The sequence below is a fragment of the Equus caballus genome, chromosome 18 (assembly GCF_041296265.1).
Source record: "Equus caballus isolate H_3958 breed thoroughbred chromosome 18, TB-T2T, whole genome shotgun sequence".
NCBI classification, from domain to species: Eukaryota; Metazoa; Chordata; class Mammalia; order Perissodactyla; family Equidae; genus Equus; species Equus caballus.
In genome coordinates this window covers 1088045-1109969 of record NC_091701.1, presented here as the reverse complement: position 1 = coordinate 1109969, position 21925 = coordinate 1088045, and the positions used below count along the sequence as shown (strand labels likewise).

Sequence of the window (21925 nt, the reverse complement as noted above, 5' to 3'; positions counted from 1 at the left end):
TGCTTGCCCCGCCTCAGCACACCAGCTGGTAGAGGGTGGATGCTGGAAAAGTGGTCGTCTTCTCCTCTTCCTTCCATTCGGGGTCCCTCTCCTGTAGCCTATCTCCTTCCTAAGCCATATGTGCTCCTGTCTCTGTATCAAAAGGGACCATGCATGCTCACCCTAACCCTAACCCCTCCTTGCGGGCACTCTGTCACCTCGTCTGCCGGATGAGTATGTTAACAACTGCTGGTGTTAAGAATCAGACCTTTACGTAAAGTCAAAGCTCTGTACAGCAAAGGTAATCCCAGTGGTGGTAGGAGTTCAGCTGATGGGCACTTGGGGGGTCACTCAGCCACATCTGCATCTTGAAGATAGTCCCTCAGTTTACCTTACTCATCTGGGGAACCTGTGTGCCTTTCCTCCCACTGCACATTTCCCACCCACTCCATTCTCTCCTGTCCTCAGGAAGAGCAGCCCTTCCCTCCCCTGTTCCTGAGGGCAGGCCCTTATGCAAGGGGGAGTCACCACGTGCGTCTTCTGCATTGCCCTTTGAGGCCTGTGAGATAAGCCCTGGGCAGGGACAAGCAGCTCAGGAAGGAGAGGGCCATTTCCAGTGTGAGGCCCGGATCAAGAGACACCCCTCCCAATCCGTCAGCAAGTCTGTGGATTCTACCTCCAAAATAAGTGTCAGAGTTGTCCATGACTCTCTTCTGCTTTACTGCCACCACTGCCGTACTGTGTATGGTAGATAGCTTCAGTCTGTTAGCCTCTTCCACAGAGCAGCCTGAGGGAGCACCACAGTAGAAATCACAGCACATCCCACTCCTGCTTCAAACCCTGCAGGGGACCCTGTGTGTTCTGCCCGACCTGTTTCTCTACCTCTTCTCATCCCCACCCTGTCCCTTGCTCTCTGCACTCCAGCCACTGTGGCCATCTTGCTCCTTCACCTTCTTGCCTCAGGGCCTTTGCACTTAGTGTTCCTTTTACCTGGAAGCCTCTTTGCTTTTCAAGGTGCTGGCTCCTTCTCAGCCTTCAGCTCTCAGTAAATGATGCCTCCTCAGTAAGACTTCATTTATTCCTTCCCAGCACTTATTACCATCTGTCAGCGGCTTGTTATTTACCTGTTGTCTGCCCCCCCGTGGACCACATGCACTGAGGGCAGCGGATCCTTACCCACGGCTGTGTCCCAGTGTTAGGAGCGGGCCAGTGAGGCAGGAAGACAGCGTTCTTGCTCTTTGGTCAGGACTTTGAGAAGACGATGTGTGGTCCTGAGTGGAGAGTGCACAGTCGTGCTCAGATGGCAGCAGCCTGGCCGGGCCAGCCGGCACGAACCACTGTGTCAGCCAGACAGCCCTGCACCATGCTTTTCCTCAGTCCATTCCTCTTTTAAATCTCCCTGGGACTTCAGTAAAGTCTTATTTGAATCAGCTACCTCAGTCTCAGCTGTACTGCAGTGATGAACAGTGTCCTGTTTGAGCTCCGGTGTGAGAAAGGGATCCATATTTCTTAAGACCATAGTGCTGATGGCTGAAATTAATGCTTACCCCACAACTTCAGGGAATCGTAGGGGACAGGAGGTGGTGCAGCAAGACTTAGCACCTCGCCCCCACCTGGCAAGTTTCTTTCCCCATAAAACCTATAGGCTCCACTTCTGTTACTATTGAGAGAGAGCAGATTTTGATTCTCTTACCATCACATGGTAGCTTTATAATTATATGTATTTCTGGGTGTGTGTGTGTGTGTATATATATATATGAATTAATAGTGATATAATGTCTTTATCAGAAAGGTCAGCACAGAAGGATCAGCGTTTCTTGAGGCTGGGTCAGTGATGTGAAAACAGGAGTTGCAATTTGACTGTACTTGTATAAACAGACACGGAATGGGATGGAAGCTTGTCTAAGCCTTGAGATCGGCTTCTGTCCAGTCTTTCCTAACTAACCCTGTACTTCAGTTTCTACAAGTGTTGGATGGAAAGAAGCTTAAAGCCAGAGAGATCTGGGTTCAAATCCTGATTTTGTCTCTTACAACTCGTGACCTTGGGCAAATTATTTAACCTTCTTGAATCTTTCCCTCCTCACCAATCAAATAACAATATTAACAGCTATTTTTGCAGGATTAATATGAAAGCGAAATGAATTGATATGTAAATATGCAACAGTGTCTAGCAATGTCTGAAATATTAGCTACTATTTATTAAGCTTATATTAGATGTTAAATACTTTGCATATGTTATTTTACTTCCAGAAAAACTTTAACTGATAGGTACTAATATTAACCCCATTTTTCAGTTGAAAATAACAAGCTCAGAGTAATCCACGGCCACACACCTAGGAAGTGGTGGGATTGGTTTCACTGCTCCCCTCCATGCTTTGAACCACTGTGTAACTGTTAATTCCCTTCCTTACTATTTTGAGGATTCTCCAGGCAGTTCTTGCTGGAATGTCATTAGTGTCATTTGTAAGTGACACTGCAAGCCTACTCTGTGCAGAGCATAATGCTAGCTGTTGGGGATATAATGAGGAAGCTGAAGCGATGGATCCTGACGTTGAGTACCTATGCCATGAGCTCAGTTAGCTGCCTTATCTCCTCCAAGACTCTCATGGAATGACCAATGCGTTATAATAATAGGGAAAATGGAGATCTACTTCAGGCGAGACAATGTGACAAGCTCCACTGACCCACTCCCCCAGTGAAGCTGGTGAGAATTATTTTAAAATAACCATTGAAAACCTCTGGAAATGGTCCTAAGGGAAACAGCAAATAAAGAAACATCTATTTAAGAAAATCAGTGAAAATTCAGTAAGAAAGTTGAGAATCTGTGACAGTTGAACCAAGACCACTTCTCCTTCCTGCTTCCCTGTTTGGTGAGGCAGAGATTCCACTCGGGGGGCTGATGCCCGGTCATAGGGCGCCCACTTTCCCCAGCTCCCAGGTGGATAGCCTCCTTCCCTGGGGGAGCAGCGTTTCTCACCTTGACCCCGAATACCTGCTGCCGAGGAGAAGTCCTGGGTGGGAATGGCTGAGCAGTGGGGGCTCCCTTCTTGAACACACTGAGAATACCGGGGCTTCGAGAACCTTTCCCCCTGCTTATCAGGCTGTGATTCCCTTCCAGGAGAGACCAGTTGAGGGGACTGCAGGCCACTGCACCCCCCTTCACTGAGTGTCACTCAGAGAGAAGCCTGCCATTGCTCCAGGATTTTGCCTGGGGGGAAACTGTGACTGTAGGGAGGCTGTAAAATAGATAGCTACTAACTCTTCCCAAAGGAACTGCCCTCATTTGTAATAGAGCATGGAGAAGTTTTCACCCAGAAGTGCTCTCAAGAACAGTGGAGGTTGTGGAGAACGGCATTTGTGAAGAGATTCATGGATCTAATGAAGATACAGTCTAGATGGTAACCCCCTTAGTTTGCAGGAAAGAACCAAAAATAAGATATTTGGGAGGAGCCCTTGTGGGATCAGAACAAATACCAAACACAGACCCCTGAAACTAGTCCTTCAAAGGAGCTAGAATTTGTTTGGATTAGTATGTAGGTCAGTTTATGCCCCGGGGCATTGCTGAAAACAGTAGAGCAATTAGCTGCCATCTGTGGAGCTGAAAAGCCTAGTGTGGTCAGGGAGAGAGACAGAGCCCTGCCACACCACTGTCATCCAAGGAGGACTGTGGGCATACCACAGCTGCACCTCCAGAGAGCAACGTCAGAGCCTTGACACTGGGACGGGAAACAGACTTCATTAAAACAGCTCACCCAGGTACTAAACAAATAAGCAGAGAACAATAAGAAGCCCAGAGTGGGGACAGGACTCTCAGTTGCTATGATATATTATCTAAAACATCCAGTTTCCAACCCAAAGTTATGAGACATACAAAGAAACAGGAAAGTATGACCCATACACTGGGAAAAAAAGTAGGCAAGAGAAACTGCCTGTGAGAGTGACCAGATGTCAGATTTATCAGAAAAAGAATTCAAATTGTTATTATAAACATGGTCATAGAACTAAAGGAAATCACGATCCAAGAAGTGAAGGAAGGCATGATGACACAGTTGCATCAAATAGAGAATATAAATAAATAGAAATTATTTAAAAAAAATGGAAATTCTAGAGATTACAATAATTGAAATAAAAATTCACTAGAGGGTCTCAACAGTAGGTTTGAACTGGCAGAAAAAAGAATTAGCATACTTGGCGAGAGATTGATAGAGATTATGCAAGTGTAAGAACAGAAAGAAAAAAGAATGAAACAAGTGAACAGAGCCTTGGAGAAATATGAGACACCATTAACTACACCAACATATGTGTAATGGGAGTACCAGAAAGAGAAGAGAGAAAGGAGAGGAAAAAATATTCAAAGAAATAATGGCTGAAAACTTCCCAAATTTATTGAAAAACAATAACCTATGCATCCAAAAAACCCAACGACCTCCAAGTAGGATAAATGGAAAGAGACCCACAAACAGACAGTCATAGAAAGCAAAAGACAAGAAGAAAACCTGAAAGCAGCAAGAGAAAAATGATGTGTAATTTACAAGGGAACCTCAGTGATATTAACAGCTGATGTTAACAGCTGATTTGCAGCAGGAACTGTGGAGGCCAGAGGAAGTGGGATAGCATGTTAAAAGTGCTAAAAGGAAAAAAACCTGTCAACCAAGAGTCCTATATCCAGCAAAGCTATTTTTCAAAAGTGAAGGCAAAGTAAAAACTTTCTCAGATAAACAAACTTTGAATTTGTTGCTAGCAGACCCAACTTACAAGAGATACTAAGTTCTTCAGACTGAAAACAGTGCTCATAATTTGAATTCACATGAACAAAAACAGCATTCGTAAAGCTAATTGTATAATCATAAAAGATACCATAAACTCCTGTTTTTGTCCTTTCTTCTCTTTACTGATTTAAGAAGCAATTGTATAAGTAATATGTATAAAATGTATTGTTTGGCCTATAAGATACAGAAATGTAATATAATGGAATATATCTGCCAAAAGTAGCACAAAGGAGGTGGGTTGGAGCAAAGCTGGAATGGCTAGGAAAATGATGACGTGGTACAGTAATAATTTTAATTGTTGTGTCTGTAACATTAATAGATGTAATAAATATAACAATAATACCACAAAGGGGAGAAAGGGAATAGAGCTATATAGGAGTAATATTTCTGTATGTTACTGGAATTAAGCTAGTATACATCTGAAGTTGATTCTGATATGTTGAGATGTATATGTTAAACACTAGAGTGACCATTAAAAAATACTCAAAAAATACAGTGCAAGAATCATTAGTGAAATTAAAATGATACGTTAAAAAATATTCACTCATTGCAAAAGAAAGCAGTAAAGGAGGAATAGAGGAACAAAAAAAGAGAAGACATATAGAAAACAAAAAGTAAACTGGCAGATTTAAATCCAACTATATCAATAATAACACTAAATGTAAGTATATTAAACAATCCAATCAAAAAATGGAGAATGTGAGGCTGGATAAAAAACATGACTCACCATATGTTGTCTACAGGAGACACACCATAGATTCAAAAACACAAATAGATTGAAAGTAAAAGGATGGAAAGAGAAATATCATGTAAACAGCAACCACAAGAAATCTGGAGTGGCTGTACTGATATCAGATAAAATAGGCTTTAAAACAAAAAGAAAGTCACTAGAGATAAAGAGGGGCATTTAATAATAAAAGGGTCAATCCATCAGGAAGATAGAACGATTACAAACATATATACTCCTAATAACAGAACACCAAAATAGATAAAACAAAAACTGACAGGAATGAAGGGAGACATAGTTACAATGATAGAGGTTTCAATACCCAACTTTCAATAATTGATAGAACTGGACAGAAGATCAGAGAAATAACAGACTTGAACAACAGTATAAACCAACTAGACCCAAGAGACATCCATACAGACACCATCTAACAACAACAGAGTACACATGCTTCTCAAGTGCACATGGAACATTCTCCAGCATAGACCATACGTTAGTCCACAAAACAAACTTCAATAAATTTTAAAGGACAGAAATAATACAAAGTGTGTTCTTTGACCAAAATGGAATGAAGTTGAAATCAATAACGGGAAATTTGGGAAACTCACAAATATGTGGAAATTAAAAAGCATACTCGTAAGTAACCAATGGATCAAAGAAGAAATCAAAAGAAAAATCAGAAAATACTTTGAGATAAATGAAAATGAAGACAAAATATGCCAAAACTTATGGAACACAGCTAAAGCAGTGCTTAGAGGGAAATTTATAGCTATAAATGTCTATATTAAGAAAGAAGGGAGTGGGGGCCAGCCAGTGGCGCATTGGTTAAGTGCACACGTTCTGGTTTGGCGGCCTGGGGTTTGCCAGTTCAGATCCTGGGTGCAGACATGGCACTGCTTGACAAGCCATGCTGTGGCAGGCGTCCCACATATAAAGTAGAGGAAGATGGGCACAGATGTTAGCTCAGGGCCAGTCTTCCTCAGCAAAAAGAGGAGGATTGGTGGCAGATGTTAGCTCAGGGCTAATCTTCCTCAAAAAAAAAAAGGAAGAGAGCGATGTCACTATTATGGCAGAGTGAGCTGTTCCCGTGGTCTGTCCCCCCTAAGACACAACCAAAAGGACATTCATTAGTCAACAGAGGACACCCACACAGCACAATAGGATGTCTGAGAGGTGCAGGCAGCCATATGGCTGCCGGTGGTGGTGCTGGACCCCAGGTGCTGGAAGGAGGTGAGCAGGTCTCCTTCCCCTGCCCAGTGGCAGCGATCTGGGTTGTGAGGCCACGTGCATGTGGGGAAGAGGTAGGCCTCCCCGTGAACACTTTCCCTTTTGGAGCTGCATCCCAGCCCCAGGAGCACTCCACACCAAGGCAGCTCAGCCACAGGGTGGGCACTGCCACCCACCTGGGCTGCCAGTGGGTGCTGAGTGGGCTTGAGTGTGTGAAAGAAAGCGCCCCTTCCCTCCCCTGCCACCTGGAGCACCAACTCAGCAGGCCAGCCAGGGCAGTGGATGCATACGAGAGTGCTCGCGCTTGCATATGTGACATGCCAGGCAGTGGCGGGCAGTGGGCAGGCGAGACAAGCCTTACTGGCACAACTTCCAGCAGATGTGGCAGGTTCAGAAAAACACAGCTGCTGCCCCCCAGTATGGCAGGTCTAATCAGCGAGCAGACACTACCACTATGCTCCGGCTAAGGTCCACTTCATCAGACAAGAAGAAGAACTATATTAACACTGCAGAGCAGAAGGAAAATGACAACAGAATCTGAATAGACCAATCACAAGTAAAGAGATTGAAACAGTAATCACAAACCTCCCAACAAATAAAAGTCCAGGACCAGAGGGCTTCTCTGGAGAATTCTACCCAAGAATCAAAGAAGACTTAATATCTGTCCTTCTCAAACCATTCCAACAAGATGATGGAACACTTCCTAACTCTTTCTATGAGGCCAACATCACCCTGATCCTAAAGCTAGACAAGGACAACACAAAGAAGGAAAATCACAGGCCAATATCGCTGATGAACATAGATGCAAAAATCCTCAATAAAATATTAGCAAACCAAATATAGCAATATATTAAAAGGATCATACACCATGAGCAAGTGGGATTCATACAAGAGACACAGGGATGGCTCAACATCTACGAATCAATCAATGTGATACACCACATTAACAAAAAGAGGAATAAAATCACATGATCATCTCAATAGATGCAGAGAAAGCACTTGACAAGATCCGACATCCATTTATGATAAAAACTCTCAATAAAATGGGTATAAAAGGAAAGTATCTCAACATAATAAAGGCCATATATGACAAAGCCATTGCAGACATCATACTCAACGGGGAAAAACTGAAAGCCATCCCTCTGAGAACAAGAGCAAGACAAGGATGCCCACTCTCACCGCTCCTATTCAACATAGTACTGGCGGTTTTGGCCAGGGCAATCAGGCAAGAAAGAGAAGTAAAATGGATCCAAATTGACAAGGAAGAAGTGAAACTCACTGTTTGCAGATGACGTGATTTTATATATAGAAAACCCTAAAGAATCCATCAGAAAACTATTAGAAATAACAACTACAGCAAAGTTGCAGGGTGAAAAATCAACTTACAAAAATCAGTTGCATTTCTATACTCTAATAACAAACTAGCAGAAAGTAAAAAATATAATCCCATTTATAATTGCAACAAAAAGAACAAAATATCTAGAAATATATTCAACCAAGGAGGTGAAAGACCTATACAATGAAAACTATAAGACATTATTGAAAGAAATCGAAGGTGATATAAAGAATTGGAAAGATAACCCATGCACATGGATTGGAAGAATAAACATAGTTAAAATGTCTCTTCTACGTAAAGCAATCTACAGATTAGTGCAATCCCAGTCAGAATCTCAATGATCTTCTTTACAGAAATAGAACATAGACTCTCAAAATTCATATGGGGCAACAAAAGACCCGATAAAACGAAGGCAATCTTGAGAGAAAAGAACAAAGCTGGAGGCATCCCAATCCCTGACTTCAAAATACACTACAAAGCCATAGCAATCAAAACAACATGGTGCTGGCACAAAAACAGACACACAGGTCAATGGAAAGAATTGAAAGCCCAGAAATAAAACCACTTCCCTTTGGACAGCTAATCTTGGACCCAGGAGCCAAGAACATACACTGGAGAAAGGAAAGTCTCTTCAATAAGTGGTGCTGGGAAAACTGGACAGCCACATGTAAAAGAATGAAAGTAGACCATTATCTTACACCATACACAATAATTAAGTCAAAATGGATTAAAGACTTGAAAGTGAGATGTGAAACCATAAAACTCCTAGAATAAAATATAGGCAGTACACTCTGTCATCGGTCTTAGCAGCATCTTTTCAAATGCTGTGTTTACTCAGTTAAGGGAAACAAAATAAAAAATAAACAAATGGGACTACATCAGGCTAAAGACCTCCTGCACAGCAAACCAAAAGACAAGCCACCAACTGGCAGAAAATATTTGCAAATCATATATATCCAACAAGGGGTTAATCTCCAAAATATATAAAGAACTCACAAAACTCAACAACAAAAAAACAAACAACCCAATCAAAATTGGGCGGGGGAGGGGGGCGTTGGCCCAGTGGTCTAGTGGTTAAGTTCACGTGCTCTGCTTCAGCAGCCCAGGGTTTGCTGGTTTGGATCCCAGGTGTGGACCTACAAACTGCTCATTAAGCCGTGCTGTGGCAAGCGTCCCACATATAAAGTAGAGGAAAATGGGCACAGATCTTAGCTCAGGGCCAATCTTCCTCAGCAAAAAGAGGATTGGCAGCAGACATTAGCTCAGGGCTAATCTTCCTCAAAAAAAGAAAAAAATGGGCAGAGGATATGAACAGACATTTTTCCAAAGAAGATATACAGATGGCCAACAGACACATGAAAAGATGTTCAACATCGCTAACTATTAGGGAAATGCAAATCAAAACTACAATGAGATATCACCTTACACCTGTTAGAATGGCTATAATACCAAGACAAAAAATAACAAATGTTGGAGAGGATGTGGAGAAAAGGGAACCCTCATACACTCCTGGTGGGAATGCAAACTGGTGCAGCCACTATGGAAAACAGTATAGAGATTCCTCAAAAAAATTAAAAATAGAAATACCATACGACCCAGCTATCCCACTACTGTGCATTTATCCAAAGAACTTGAAATCAGTGATCCGAAGAGACTTATGCACCCCATGCTCATTGCAGCATTATTCACAATAGCCAAGATGTGGAACCAACAGAAGTGCCCATCTATTGATGATTGGATAAAGAAGATGTGGTATATATATACAATGGAATACTACTCAGCCAGAAAAAAGACAAAATCCTCCCATTTGCAACAACATGGATGGACCTTGAGGGTATGTTAAGCGAAATAAGCCAAACAGAGAAAGACAAACAACGTATGATTTCACTCATATGTGGAATATAAACAAACATATGGACAAAGAGAACAGATTAGTGGTTACCAGAGGGGAAGAGGGTTGGGGAGTTGGCAAAAGGGGAAAAGGTGCACATATATGTGGTAACTTAGGAAAATTAGACTATTGGTGGTGAGCATGATGCAGTCTATACAGAAACTGATAAAAATAATGTGCACCTGAAAGTTCTGTTATGAAACCAATATGACCTCCATAAAATAATTTAAAAAAAAAGAATGGCTAAAACAAAAAATAGTGATAATAGCCAGCATGCAGACAAACTGGATCACTCAGATTTTGCTGGTGGGAATATAAAATGGTGCAGCCACTCTAGAAAAGAATACAGCAGTTTTTTAGAAAAACTGAAAGTGCACTTCCATATGACCCAGCAGTTGTGCTCTGGGGCATTGATACCAGAGAAATGAAAACTTTATTTTCACACAAAAACCAGGACATGAATCTTCATAGTAGCTTTATTCATAAATCTAAAACTAGAAACAACCCAAATGTCCTTCGTCCTCAATGGTTAAACAAACTGGTTCCTCCACACCATGCACCGGTACTTAGTAGTCAAAAAGAACAAACACTGGTACATGTAACAACTAGGATGGCTCTCAAGAGATTTATGTGGAGTGAAAAAAGCCAATCTCAAAAGGTTACATACTGTATAATTCCAATTATATAACATCCTTGAGAAGACAATACTATACAGGTGGAGAGCAGATGAATGGTGGCCAGAGATTAGGGACACAGGAGAATTGGGGGGGTGCGTGGCTATAAAAGGGTAGTAGGTAGGATCCTGGTGATGAACGGTCTGTATCATGACCATGATGGTCACAGGAAACTACATGTTATAAAACTGCATGGAACTAGATACGCACAGAAAATGAATGCACGTAAAACTGTGAAATCTGAATAAGGTTCGTGCGCTGTATATGCAATTTCCTGTTTGTGATATTGTATGAGAGTTATGCAAGATGTGACCATTGGGGGAAACTGGGTGGAAGGGACATGGCATCTCTCCGTAATATCTTAAACTGCACGTGAGCCTACAGTTATCTCTAAATAAAAAGTAATCCATGCAGCTACAAACACACACACACACACACACACACACACACACACAGAAAGAAGAAAGATCTTAAATCAGCAACCAGATCTGCACCTTATGACACTGGAAAAAGAAGAGCAAAACTAAACCTAAAGCAAACAGAAGGAAGGAAATATTAAAGTGTAGAGTAGGAATTAATAGAGAACAGAAATATAGAGAAATACTGGGGCCAGCCTGGTGGCACAGTGGTTAAGTTCACATGCTCTTCTTTGGTGGCCTGGGGTTCATGGGTGCAGTTTGCAGGTTCGGATCCTGGGTGAGGACCCATGCACTGTTCATCAGGCCGTGCTATGGCAGCATCCCACATACGAAATAGAGGAAGATTGGCACAGATGTTAGCCCGGGGCAATCTTCCTCACCAAAAAAAAATATATATATATATATAGAGAGAGAGAGAGAGAGAGAGAAATAGAAATAGAAATAGAGAATAGAGAAAATAAATGAAACCAAATGCTGGTTCTTAGAAAAAATCAACAAAATTGGCAGACCTTGAACGTGTTTCACTAAGAAAGAAGAGGACTCAAATTAGTAGAATTAGGAATGACAGAAGGGACATCATTACTTCTGACCTTGAGAAATAAAAAGGATTATAAAGGAATACTATGAACAGTTGTACACCAGCCAGTTAGATGACTTAGATGAAATGGACAAATTCCTAGAAAGACACAAACTCCCAAAACTCACTCAAGAAGAGATAGACAACCTGAATAGACCTATAACAAGTGAAGAGATCAAGTCAGTAATCACAGCACTGCCTACAAAGAAAAGCCCAGGCCTGAATGGCTTCACCCCTGAATTCTACCAACCTTCAAAAAAAAGAATTAATACGAATCATTCACAAACTATTACAAAAAATAGAAGAGAAAGGAACATTTCCCAGCTCATCTTATGAGGCCAATAGTACCCTGATTCCAAAACCAGACAAAGATATTACAAGAAAAGAGAACTACAGACCAGTATCTCTTATGAATATGGAGGCCAAAATCCTCAACAAAATGCTAGCAAACAAAATTCAGCAAAATATAAAGAGAATTATACATCTTGACCAAGTGAGATTTATCCCAGAACTGCAAGGGGGCTTTACCATCTGGAAATCAATTAATGCAATATACCATATCAATCGAATAAAGAGCAAAAGTTGCACAGTCCTCTCAATAGACATGGGAAAAGCACTGACAAAATCCAACACCCTCTCATGATAAAAACTCAACAAACTGGAAATAGAAGGGAACTTTCTCTATCTCATAAAGGGCATCTACAAAAACCTCAGGCTAACATCATACTTACTGGTGAATATGGGATGCTTCCCCCCCTAAGATTAGGAACAAGGCAGAGATGTACCTTCTTGTCATTTCTGTTCAGCTGTCCTGTACTGGAGGCTCTAAGCAGGGCAATTAGGCAAGAAAAAGAAATGAGACATCCAGATTGGAGAGGAAGAAGTAAAACTATATTGACAGATGACATGATCTTGTATATAGAAAATCCCAAGGAATCCATTAAAAAAACTACTAGAACTAATAAATAAGTTCAGCAAGGCTGCAGGATACAAGATCAATATAAAAAAGTCAATTGTATTTCTATACACTTTCTATGAACAATATGAAAATGAAATTAAGAAAACAATTTCATTCACAAAGCATCAAAAAGAATAAAATGCTTAGGAATGAATTTTTCAAAAGAAGTAAAAACTTGTATTCTGAAAATGACAAAACATAGTTGAAAGAAATGAAAGAATATCTAAATAAATGGGGAAAAATCCCATGTTCATGGATCAGAAGACTCAGTATTGTTAAGATGGAAATACTCCCCAAACTCATTTACAGATTCAGCACAATCCTCATCAGAATCCCTGCCGATTTCTTTTAGAAGTTGATACCTGATTCTAAAATTCACATGGAATTGCAGGAGACTCAGAATAGCCAAAACATTCCTGAAAAAGAAGAGTAAAGTAGGAGCACTCTACTTCCCAAACTTACTGCACAGCAGTGGTGAGCAAGACAGGGTGGAACTGCACAAGGATACACACAGATCAGTGGAATAAAACTGACAGTCCAGGAATAAACCTATCCATCTATGGTCAATTTGCTTTTTTTGTGTGTGTGAGGAAGATTGTCGCTGAGCCAACAACTGTGCCAATCTTCCTTACTCTACGTGGGATGCCGCCACAGCATGGCTTGACAACTGGTGCTAGGTCTGTGCTTGGGATCCAAACCTGTGAACCCTAGGCCGCCAAAGTGGAGCGCATGGACTTACCCACTGTGCCACCAGGCCAGCCCCTCTGGTCAGTTTGCTTCTGACAAGGGCACCAAGACCATTCAAATGGGGAAGGAATAGTCTTTTCAACAAATGGTGCTGGGACGACTTGATAGCCACATGCAGAAGAACTCAAAGTATATCAAAGACCTAAACGTAAGAGCTAAAACTATAAAACTCTTAGAAAAAACATAGGGGTAAAGCATCATGACCTTGAATTTGGCAAAGGATTCTTAGATATGATGCCAAAAGCACAAGCAACAACAAAAAAAATAGATAACTGGACTTCATCAAAATTTAAAAAAACTTTTGTGCTTCAAAAGACACCATCAAGAAAGTGAAAAGACAACCCACAGAATAGGAGAAAATGTTTGTAAATCATGTAACTGGTAAGAGACGTGTATCCAGGATATAAAGAACACTTGCAAGTCACTAAAAAAAGACAAATATGCCAATTAAAAAATGAGTAAAGGATTTGAATAGACATTTCTCCAAGGAAGACATAATATACAAATAGCCAATAAGTACATGAAAAGGGAAAGCAAATCAAAACCACAGCAAGGTACCACTTTACACTCGCTAATTTGACCAGAGTTGAAAGGTCAGATAACAAGTGTTGGTGAGGATGTGGATGTTGCAGGAATTACAGTGGTGATGGGAATGTAAAGTGGTGCAGCCACTTTGGAAAACTGCTTAGCAGTTCCTCAAATGATTCAACATACAGAGGTAACATCTGACCCAACAGTTCTACTCTTAGGTGTGTGAATGAGAGCATATATATGTCTTCACTGAAACTGGTACATGAATGTTTACAGCAGCACTGTTTAACATAACCAAAAGATGGAAACAATCCCAATGTCCATCAGTGGATGAATGGCTAAGCAAATTGTGGTACATCCCTACAATGGAATATTATTCAGTCATCAAAAGGAATGATACATGTGACAACATGGATGAACCTTGAAAACATTATTCTAAGTGAAAGAAGCCAGTCACAAAAGACCAGGTCCTATATGGTTCCATTCATGTGCAAATCCAGAATAGGGAAATATGTGATGATGGTTGCACATATCTGTGAATAGACTAAGAAACACTGAATTGTACACTTTAAATGGGTGAGTTTTATGGTATGTGAACTATATCTCAATAAAGCTGTTAAGAAAATGGAGAAATTCCTTTACCAGCATTAGAAACTGGGGAAGGGTATCAACCACTAGTCAGCCACAGTCTACAAGAAAAATATAATTGGCTTGAAGGAAGAAGTGACCCATAGCTTTGACATAACAGTACAACTAGAAGGAAGGTAGGGAAATTCCTGGTAAAACCCTACAAACCCTCCCTGAGTCACAGGTGTGGGCCGTGGAGGGCTTCACGTGATGCTGTGTGCTGGGGACTCGAAAGTCCTATCTGACTCTATTGGCTCCACTCAGAGAGGAGAGGACATGGTGGAGCTTATCCTGGGCGCCGACTTGCGGGGCAGAGTGGCATGCTCCCACATCAGGCTAATTCTTGGCTACCCCTTCGAACATGGAGAAGAAATGCTGGAATGAGGCACAGCTTTCTGCTGGGACTGCTTACAGCTCCCTCCGAGGTGACTGACCTCCTGATATACAGGAGAGCTTAACGTTTCACTTCCTACTTCCATAGGAAGATGTGTTTGAAGGATTTTAACAGAAACCTGTAACAATCTCTGGAAGGATGTTGTCTCCAATGCTGCTTGATAACAGCCATTGCTGGGGAAGGATTGATGGCTGGAAAGATAAGCAAATAGAGAAATTTCTCCTATAAAAAAACCGCCAGTCAAAAGAAAAGCAGATGAGTTTGGAAATGAGTTTATAAAACATGAACAGAACAAAATTTTAAAAAATTCCCAATTTTCTGTTTTTAACAAGTTTCAAGAGGACATTGGAAAGACTTACTGGAGATTAAAAACATGATCACTGAATCATACATTCTGGTAAAGGCAACGAACAGCAGGTGAGATAGAACCAGAAAAACAGAGTGGAAGATAAAACTGAGAAATTCTGCCAGAACTGAGAGAAAAAAGAATCAAAAAGGGAAAATGATGAGAGGTTCCAGGGATGGAAACTGGAAATACAATTTATACAAAGTAGAAATCCAGAAGTTTGGAACAGCTGGAGTAGAAGCAATAATTAAAGGAAAGAAAGCTTTCCTAAGCTCAATATAGAGACCCAAGCTCACAGTATTTGACCCTCACATTCCCCTGGTGAAATGGGAAGACAGGTGTTATCACTCCTTTTTTGAATAAAAAGGAATCTGAGCTACAGAGAAATGGAGGGAGGTGCCTAGTGTCTCACCCCTGTGTGGCGTGCAGCTGCAGTATTCTTGGTATGCAGGCATGCAGGGCCACCTGTGTCACTGAGGGGTTTTTATTTCTTATTCTGCAATATTAAATTCATCTGCCAATTAATTCGAATGAGGCTAAGAAATAATAGGAAAACATGATTATTAAACTTTGAATTTGTAAGAAGCTTCTAACTTCAAGGGCCAAAATCAGCTTTGAGGATTATTGCTGGAAGAAAGCCCCTTCCAGAAGCCTCTAAATGATTCCATGACTTAATGAAGAGCTTGTGTTAGAAATATTTTTTCCCTTGAAAAGATTCTTTCAGTAGTTGTCAAACTCCTTTTCATGACTTTGCTTACTGTGAATTTAAGATCACAGCCATATATGGGAAAGCATAAAAGTCCACTGCACGATGCAGCATAAGTGCATACATTTGCTAATGGAAAATAAGCATGTCCACCAGCTAATCTGAGTGGCCAGCTCCCCCAGGACCAGCACCCAGTATGCACTGAGTCAGAGTCAGAGCTCAAGACTCAGGTCTGCATCAGAGCCAACTCCTTAGCATGGCATATGCCACTTTAATGCTCAGAGCCTGACCACTGCTCTCCATATCATCTTTTGCTAACTCTATCGGCTTTCTACAGGTCTTTAGCTTCACAGGACCAAAGTGCGGACAGCCTTGAATGCCAGTCCCATTCCTACTCGCCAAGTCAGGATGAAGTACATGTTTGACAGGCAACGCCATTTTGCTTTTTCAACCTGTCTAGGGCTTTACCCTTCTTTATCCTTCTTAAGCACCAGATTTGGCCTCTCCTTCCAGCCAGCCGGATGCTTTTAGACTGTGAGTTGCTGTCTAACATAATCTGCAGCTGCTCAAGACCTGATACCCAACATCTGTCCTTCCACCAGGAGGCCTTGAGCATTTTCAGCCTGTCCAGCTCCTCCTAGGTTAGGTCTAGGAAAGGCAGTGGCTGTGCATGAGGAGGCCCCATTCTGGCTCTCACTGGGGCCCAGTTTCCTTCTGGCACAAAAGCTAGCCCTTTTATGGACAAATATGTGATGTGATGCTGTTTGCCATAGTTTTGGGAAAGGGACTCAGAGAGGCTGCCATAAAACTCAAGAAAGAGGCTCGTCCCTCAGAAGGGAAAACACTCAAGTTCCATCACTAGATGAGAGATGGCTCTCTGTGTGATTATTTCTTCTGCAAGTTATATCCTATTACAACGCCCAAGGGATGATCATTAGTTCTGCTCAAAATAAACGAATGGAGCCAGGTTTGGGGATTCAATAACGGAATCTTCCCCAAACCAAGAATTCCCTTTGTCTGGGTGCTAGGAACCTCTTCCTAATTGAAGGGATAAGAGACAATGGTTTATCTTGATCACCTTCAAGCTACTTCTGCCAGACAAGTAAACACAGCAGTCTACAACACACTCTTACTTCTTGACCTTCTTTCCAGGACATCCAAGTGTAAAACAAAAGAGAGAGGCACCTAACTCACCAGTGTCCGGTCTGTCCTCCGGCCAGCACAGGTGGTTCAGTCCTGTTGGAGCACTCTGGGAGAAGGGATGGCTTCTTCTAGGCAAATTCAGAGTCTCTGGAGAGGTAACAGTCATCTTCCTCCAACACTGGGAGAGGAGGAAAGAGGCAGAGAGTAAATGAAGACAAGATGACCTGCTGTCATTGCCACATCATAATTTTTTAATTGTCCAGGACCTTGCTGTGAGCAGAGCACACAGCCAAAATGCACACAGCTCCAGGAGGTGTCATTCACATTGAAATCCATGAGGAAAAAAAAAGCTTCTCCTGTAGCTGGTAGTCTGTAACCTGTATGGCCATATGTGGCAACCATGGCAGAAGAGGTTATCATTCAACAATGTGAAATGAGGATGTTGAGGTCTCCAAACCCCTGAATCTCTCCCAGCCGGTCAGCCACACAGCCCAACATTTCTCCAAAAGCAAAACTGTTAATAGTTTTAGCTAAGGCATATTCTTTTAGGGCTACTTAATTAAAATGCAACTCATGAAGTCTCTGGCATCTCATAGTTATGAGACAGACCTCACCTTTAGACAGTAAGGACCAGGGTTATAGGAGGTCTTGCGAAGACAAGGGATATTGTCCCTTTCTTTATCATCCCACCATCCAGAGATAAACTTGGCCCCTCCCAGTTTTGTCTACTTTATAAGGTTATTGTATTAACTTAAAAGCTGTGGTCAGTATTCAAATAAACGTTTGTTCCCTTTCCTTATCTTTTGTATCCTTCATACTATTAAGTAATAGCGCTTAAAAAATTCTTTTAGTGATATCTGGAAACATAAATATACAAACAAGGATGAAGACGGAGTAGCATACTGCAACCCCTCTCTTCCATTTGAATGCAACTAAAAACCTTGGACAGATGTATAGATCGGTTATTTGAAGACTCTGAAAGTAAATGCTAACAGGGCATTTGGGGAAGGAAACCAGAATTTGAAGTTACACTAATCCTGTGGTAAGTTTCCTGTTTTCTTGTTCCTGTGGTATCCCCTGGCCTGAAGTCAACAGCAGCTTGAAACTGGGTGTGGACAAAAAGGACTCCGAAAGAACCCCTCTCTCGTCTGAAGAGAGGGAAAAGGGGCCCCCAAGGGTCTGAACAAATGGGGGAAATCCTCTATGTTGTTGTTTCCTCCCACCCAAGACTCCTGGGAAATCCCATTATAGTATGGCAGTGATGGCCAGGCAGACCGCTAAAACTCTCAGGGAGGGGAATCCTCTGTGACCAGAGGAAGTGTGGGCCCAAGAGCATGGGGGGAGAATCTCTGGTTTATGTTTTCCTCTTTCTGTCTCCTGCCACATGGCTCCAGAGGCAGACACAGTTGTAGGAAGTGTATGGCAGAGTGGGAAAATGAAATCTCAGCTTTCTAGCAAAAAGGCCAGGAAGAGGGAGCTCCTGGAAACCAGGAAGTGCCTCAAAAAATGCAGATAGGAGGGAATTCAAGAAAATGATCCCATAAAGTTGTTTATGAACTCTTGGACTCATGCCCAAACTATGCATGGGTGGATCTGAGCCTAAACAGAATACTAAAGTCTTTGAGAACTGAACTTTTAGATAGAACATTTTACAAGTCCCAGACTAATGGATGATCCTCATTATCCAAACAGCACTGAAAACACCTTGAAGACTGGACTGACATAAGAAACATAGCCCCTGAAGGCCAATGAAAGCCTGTAGCCTAAACTAGATCAGTTTCCTGAAAAACTTAATAGTGTTAAAACTTAGAATAATTTCCATAGGAATGAACAAGGCCCAGAGTCTCATAACATAATATTCAAAATGTGCAAGATACAATCAAAAAACTACTTGATAACAAAGAACTATGAAAATCTCAATAACTTGTAAGGGAAAAAAGACAACAGATCTCAACACCAAGATGACACAGTTGTTGAAATTATCAAATACATTAAAGCAGCTTATATAACTATGCTCTAAGAAGTAAGGGTGAACACTTAAAATGAATGAAAAATAACAGTGGGGAAATAGATGCAAAAAAGAATGACATGGAAATATTAGAACTGAAAAATATAATAACTGAAATAAAAAACTCATTGTCACAGTTCAATTACAAAATGAGATGATAGAGGAAATAATCAGTAAATTTCTAAATAGCTTAATAGAAATAATCCAATCTGAAGAACAGAGAGAAAAAAAGATTGGAAAAAATAAACAGAGCCTCAGGAACCTGTGGGACAACGAGGGTCTAACATTCTGACATCAGAGTACCAGAAGAAGAGAAATTGTGGTGCAGAACAATATCAAGAAATAATTTCTGAAAAGATCTCAAATATGGTTTAAAAAAAAACCCTTAACTGATAAAACAAGAAACTTAGCAAACTTCAAACAGGGAAACCCAAGGAAATCAACCTAAAACATAATAATCAAACTATTGAAAACTAGAGACAATGGAAGAATTTTGAAAGCACCCAGACAGCAATAACAGATCATATAAAAGGGAACAGTCATTTAAATGACTACAGACTTTTCATCGATGCCCGAAAGAAGTGGAACAATATTTTTAAAATGCTGAGCCAACTGTCAACCCAGAATTTTAGATCCTGTGAAAGTACTTTTGGAAAGAAGGTGAAATAAATATATCTCGCGTGAATAAATCTAAGAGAATCCATAGTCAGCAGACCTGCCCTACAGAAACTTTGAAGGAAGATCTGCATACAGAAGGGAAACAATACCAGAGGGAAACTTCAAACTTCAGGAATTGAAGGAAGAACGATAGAAATAGTAAATATATAGGTAGATATAACAGACTATTATTCTCCTCTAAGTTGTTTAAAGTGTATTTGACAGTTAAAAGCAAAAATTATAATATTGTCTGTTAAGGTTTTCAATATATGCAGATGACATATGACAACTACAGCATAGAGGGTGACATCAAAGGGACCTATATGGGTGGAAGATTTCTACATTCCACTCGAAGTGGTAAATATTAGTTCTAAGCAGACTGTGAAAAGTTAAGATGTATAGTAATCCCTAGAGCGAGTATTTAAAAAAAACAAAGAAAATATAGTTAAAAAAAACTCAATAGATAAGTTAAAATTTAAAACTAAAAAAATAACCAAATAATCCAAAAGAAGACAGTAAAAGGAGACAGAGCAATGCAAATCAGAGGAGGGAACAAAGAACATGGTAAATCTAAATCCAAACACATCAATAATTACATTAAATGTAAATACTCAGAACACATAGTTAAAAGATTTTCAAAATAGATTAATGAAAAAACACCCACCCCGCATAATATGCTATCACAAGAAAACCACTTCCAAAATAAAGATAAAGGTAGATACAAAGTAAAAGGATGGGAAAACATATGCACACAAACACTAATCAAAAGAAAACTTGAGTGGTTATATTAATATCAGAAAAAGCAGACTTCAGAGTAAGGAAAATTACCAGGGATACAGAAGGACATTACATAACACAAGGCTGAATTCACCAAGAAGATGTAACAGTCCTAAATGTGTATGCACCTAACCCCAGACCTTCAAAATGTGTGAAGCAAAAACTGATAGAATTTAAAGGAGAAATGGAAAATCCACAATTATGTTTGGATACGTCAACACTTCTAGTTCAGTAATCAATAGAACAAATAAACAGAAACATGGCAAGGGAATATACAAAATGAACAGCAGCATCAACCAACTGGAAGTAACTGACGTTTGTCTGACAGTCCGCCCAACAATAGCAGAAGACACATTGTTTTCAAGTGCGCATGGAATATTCACCAAGAAAGACCATATACTTGGTGAGGATAACAACAACAATAACCTAAATTTAAAAGGATGGAAATCATACAAAGTATGCTTCTCTGACCATAATGGAGTTAAATTAGAAATCACTAATAGAAAGGTAATTGGGAAGTCTCCACCTACTTAGAAATTAAGCAACACACTTCGAAGTAATGCATGGTAGTGGATTCTGTTCTGCAAACAGTGATGTAGTGTTCTGATCCCTTCAACACATGCTCTATTATTCCTGGTGTTCTGACTTTTTCAAGCTACATTGTATTATTCTTTGCCACACTTTTTTGGTAATTGTTCTTGTAATACATCTTTTTATGTTTACTAGAAGAAACTACCAAACCATTATTTGACTCAACTAGTATATAATATCCATTTCCTATTAAATTATCAGAATTCTCAAACTTTTGGCCCTCAAGCTTTTTATAATCATAGAATCTTAGACTTGGAATCCTATTGAAATCTACTTTAATTTTGGTTAAGGGGGAACTGGACCCTGTACATAGATGTATTCAGGCAGTCCAGATTACATCTGATTTTTAAAAAATAGCCATGTAAGCAAGTGACTGTATAATTTTTATAAAACTTTTATTGCCATCCCTCACATGAATCACTAAAACACTGTCCTAACTCTCCTATCCTTGCTCCACACCACATTTGTCTTGTCACTCCCCTGTTAAAGGCTTTAAGCCCTAAAAGGCTGCCCGTTGCTTATAGAATAAAGCCAAGGTTGATTGACGCTGGGCTGAGTTCTCACATTGTTTTCTGACCACTGCCAAGACTCTCTCCCACCGCGCACATACCACTCACTATGCCCTTGATGCTCCCTGAATTCCACACTGTCATGCCCTTAATCTTGCTATTCCCTCTACTTGAGATGCCTTCCCTGGTGAACTTTTCTCCATTCCTCAGGGAAACCTCTTCCTCTCTGCAGTCTTCCCCACGCTCCCTCTACACAGAATTAGGCACACCTCCTACCTGGTTAACAGTGTGTGGCTGGCATTGCTACAGCACGTGTATTGCAGGATAGTTGC

General features: G+C 40.7%; 1 protein-coding gene and 1 long non-coding RNA gene across 4 annotated transcripts in view; one reads left to right on the top strand and one right to left on the bottom strand.

Annotated features, from left to right (window-relative positions):
* LOC111768856 (uncharacterized) overlaps positions 1-21925 on the top strand; it is a 229988-nt gene that overhangs the window by 663 nt on the left and 207400 nt on the right. The window lies entirely within an intron of this gene.
* Positions 1-21925, bottom strand: part of ARHGEF4 (Rho guanine nucleotide exchange factor 4) — a 245374-nt gene that overhangs the window by 91529 nt on the left and 131920 nt on the right. For both annotated transcript variants that reach the window (XM_070242227.1, XM_070242228.1), the window contains one exon: positions 17103-17229. In XM_070242227.1, the coding sequence (XP_070098328.1) occupies positions 17103-17229 (127 nt within the window). The remainder of the gene's footprint in view (positions 1-17102; positions 17230-21925) is intronic.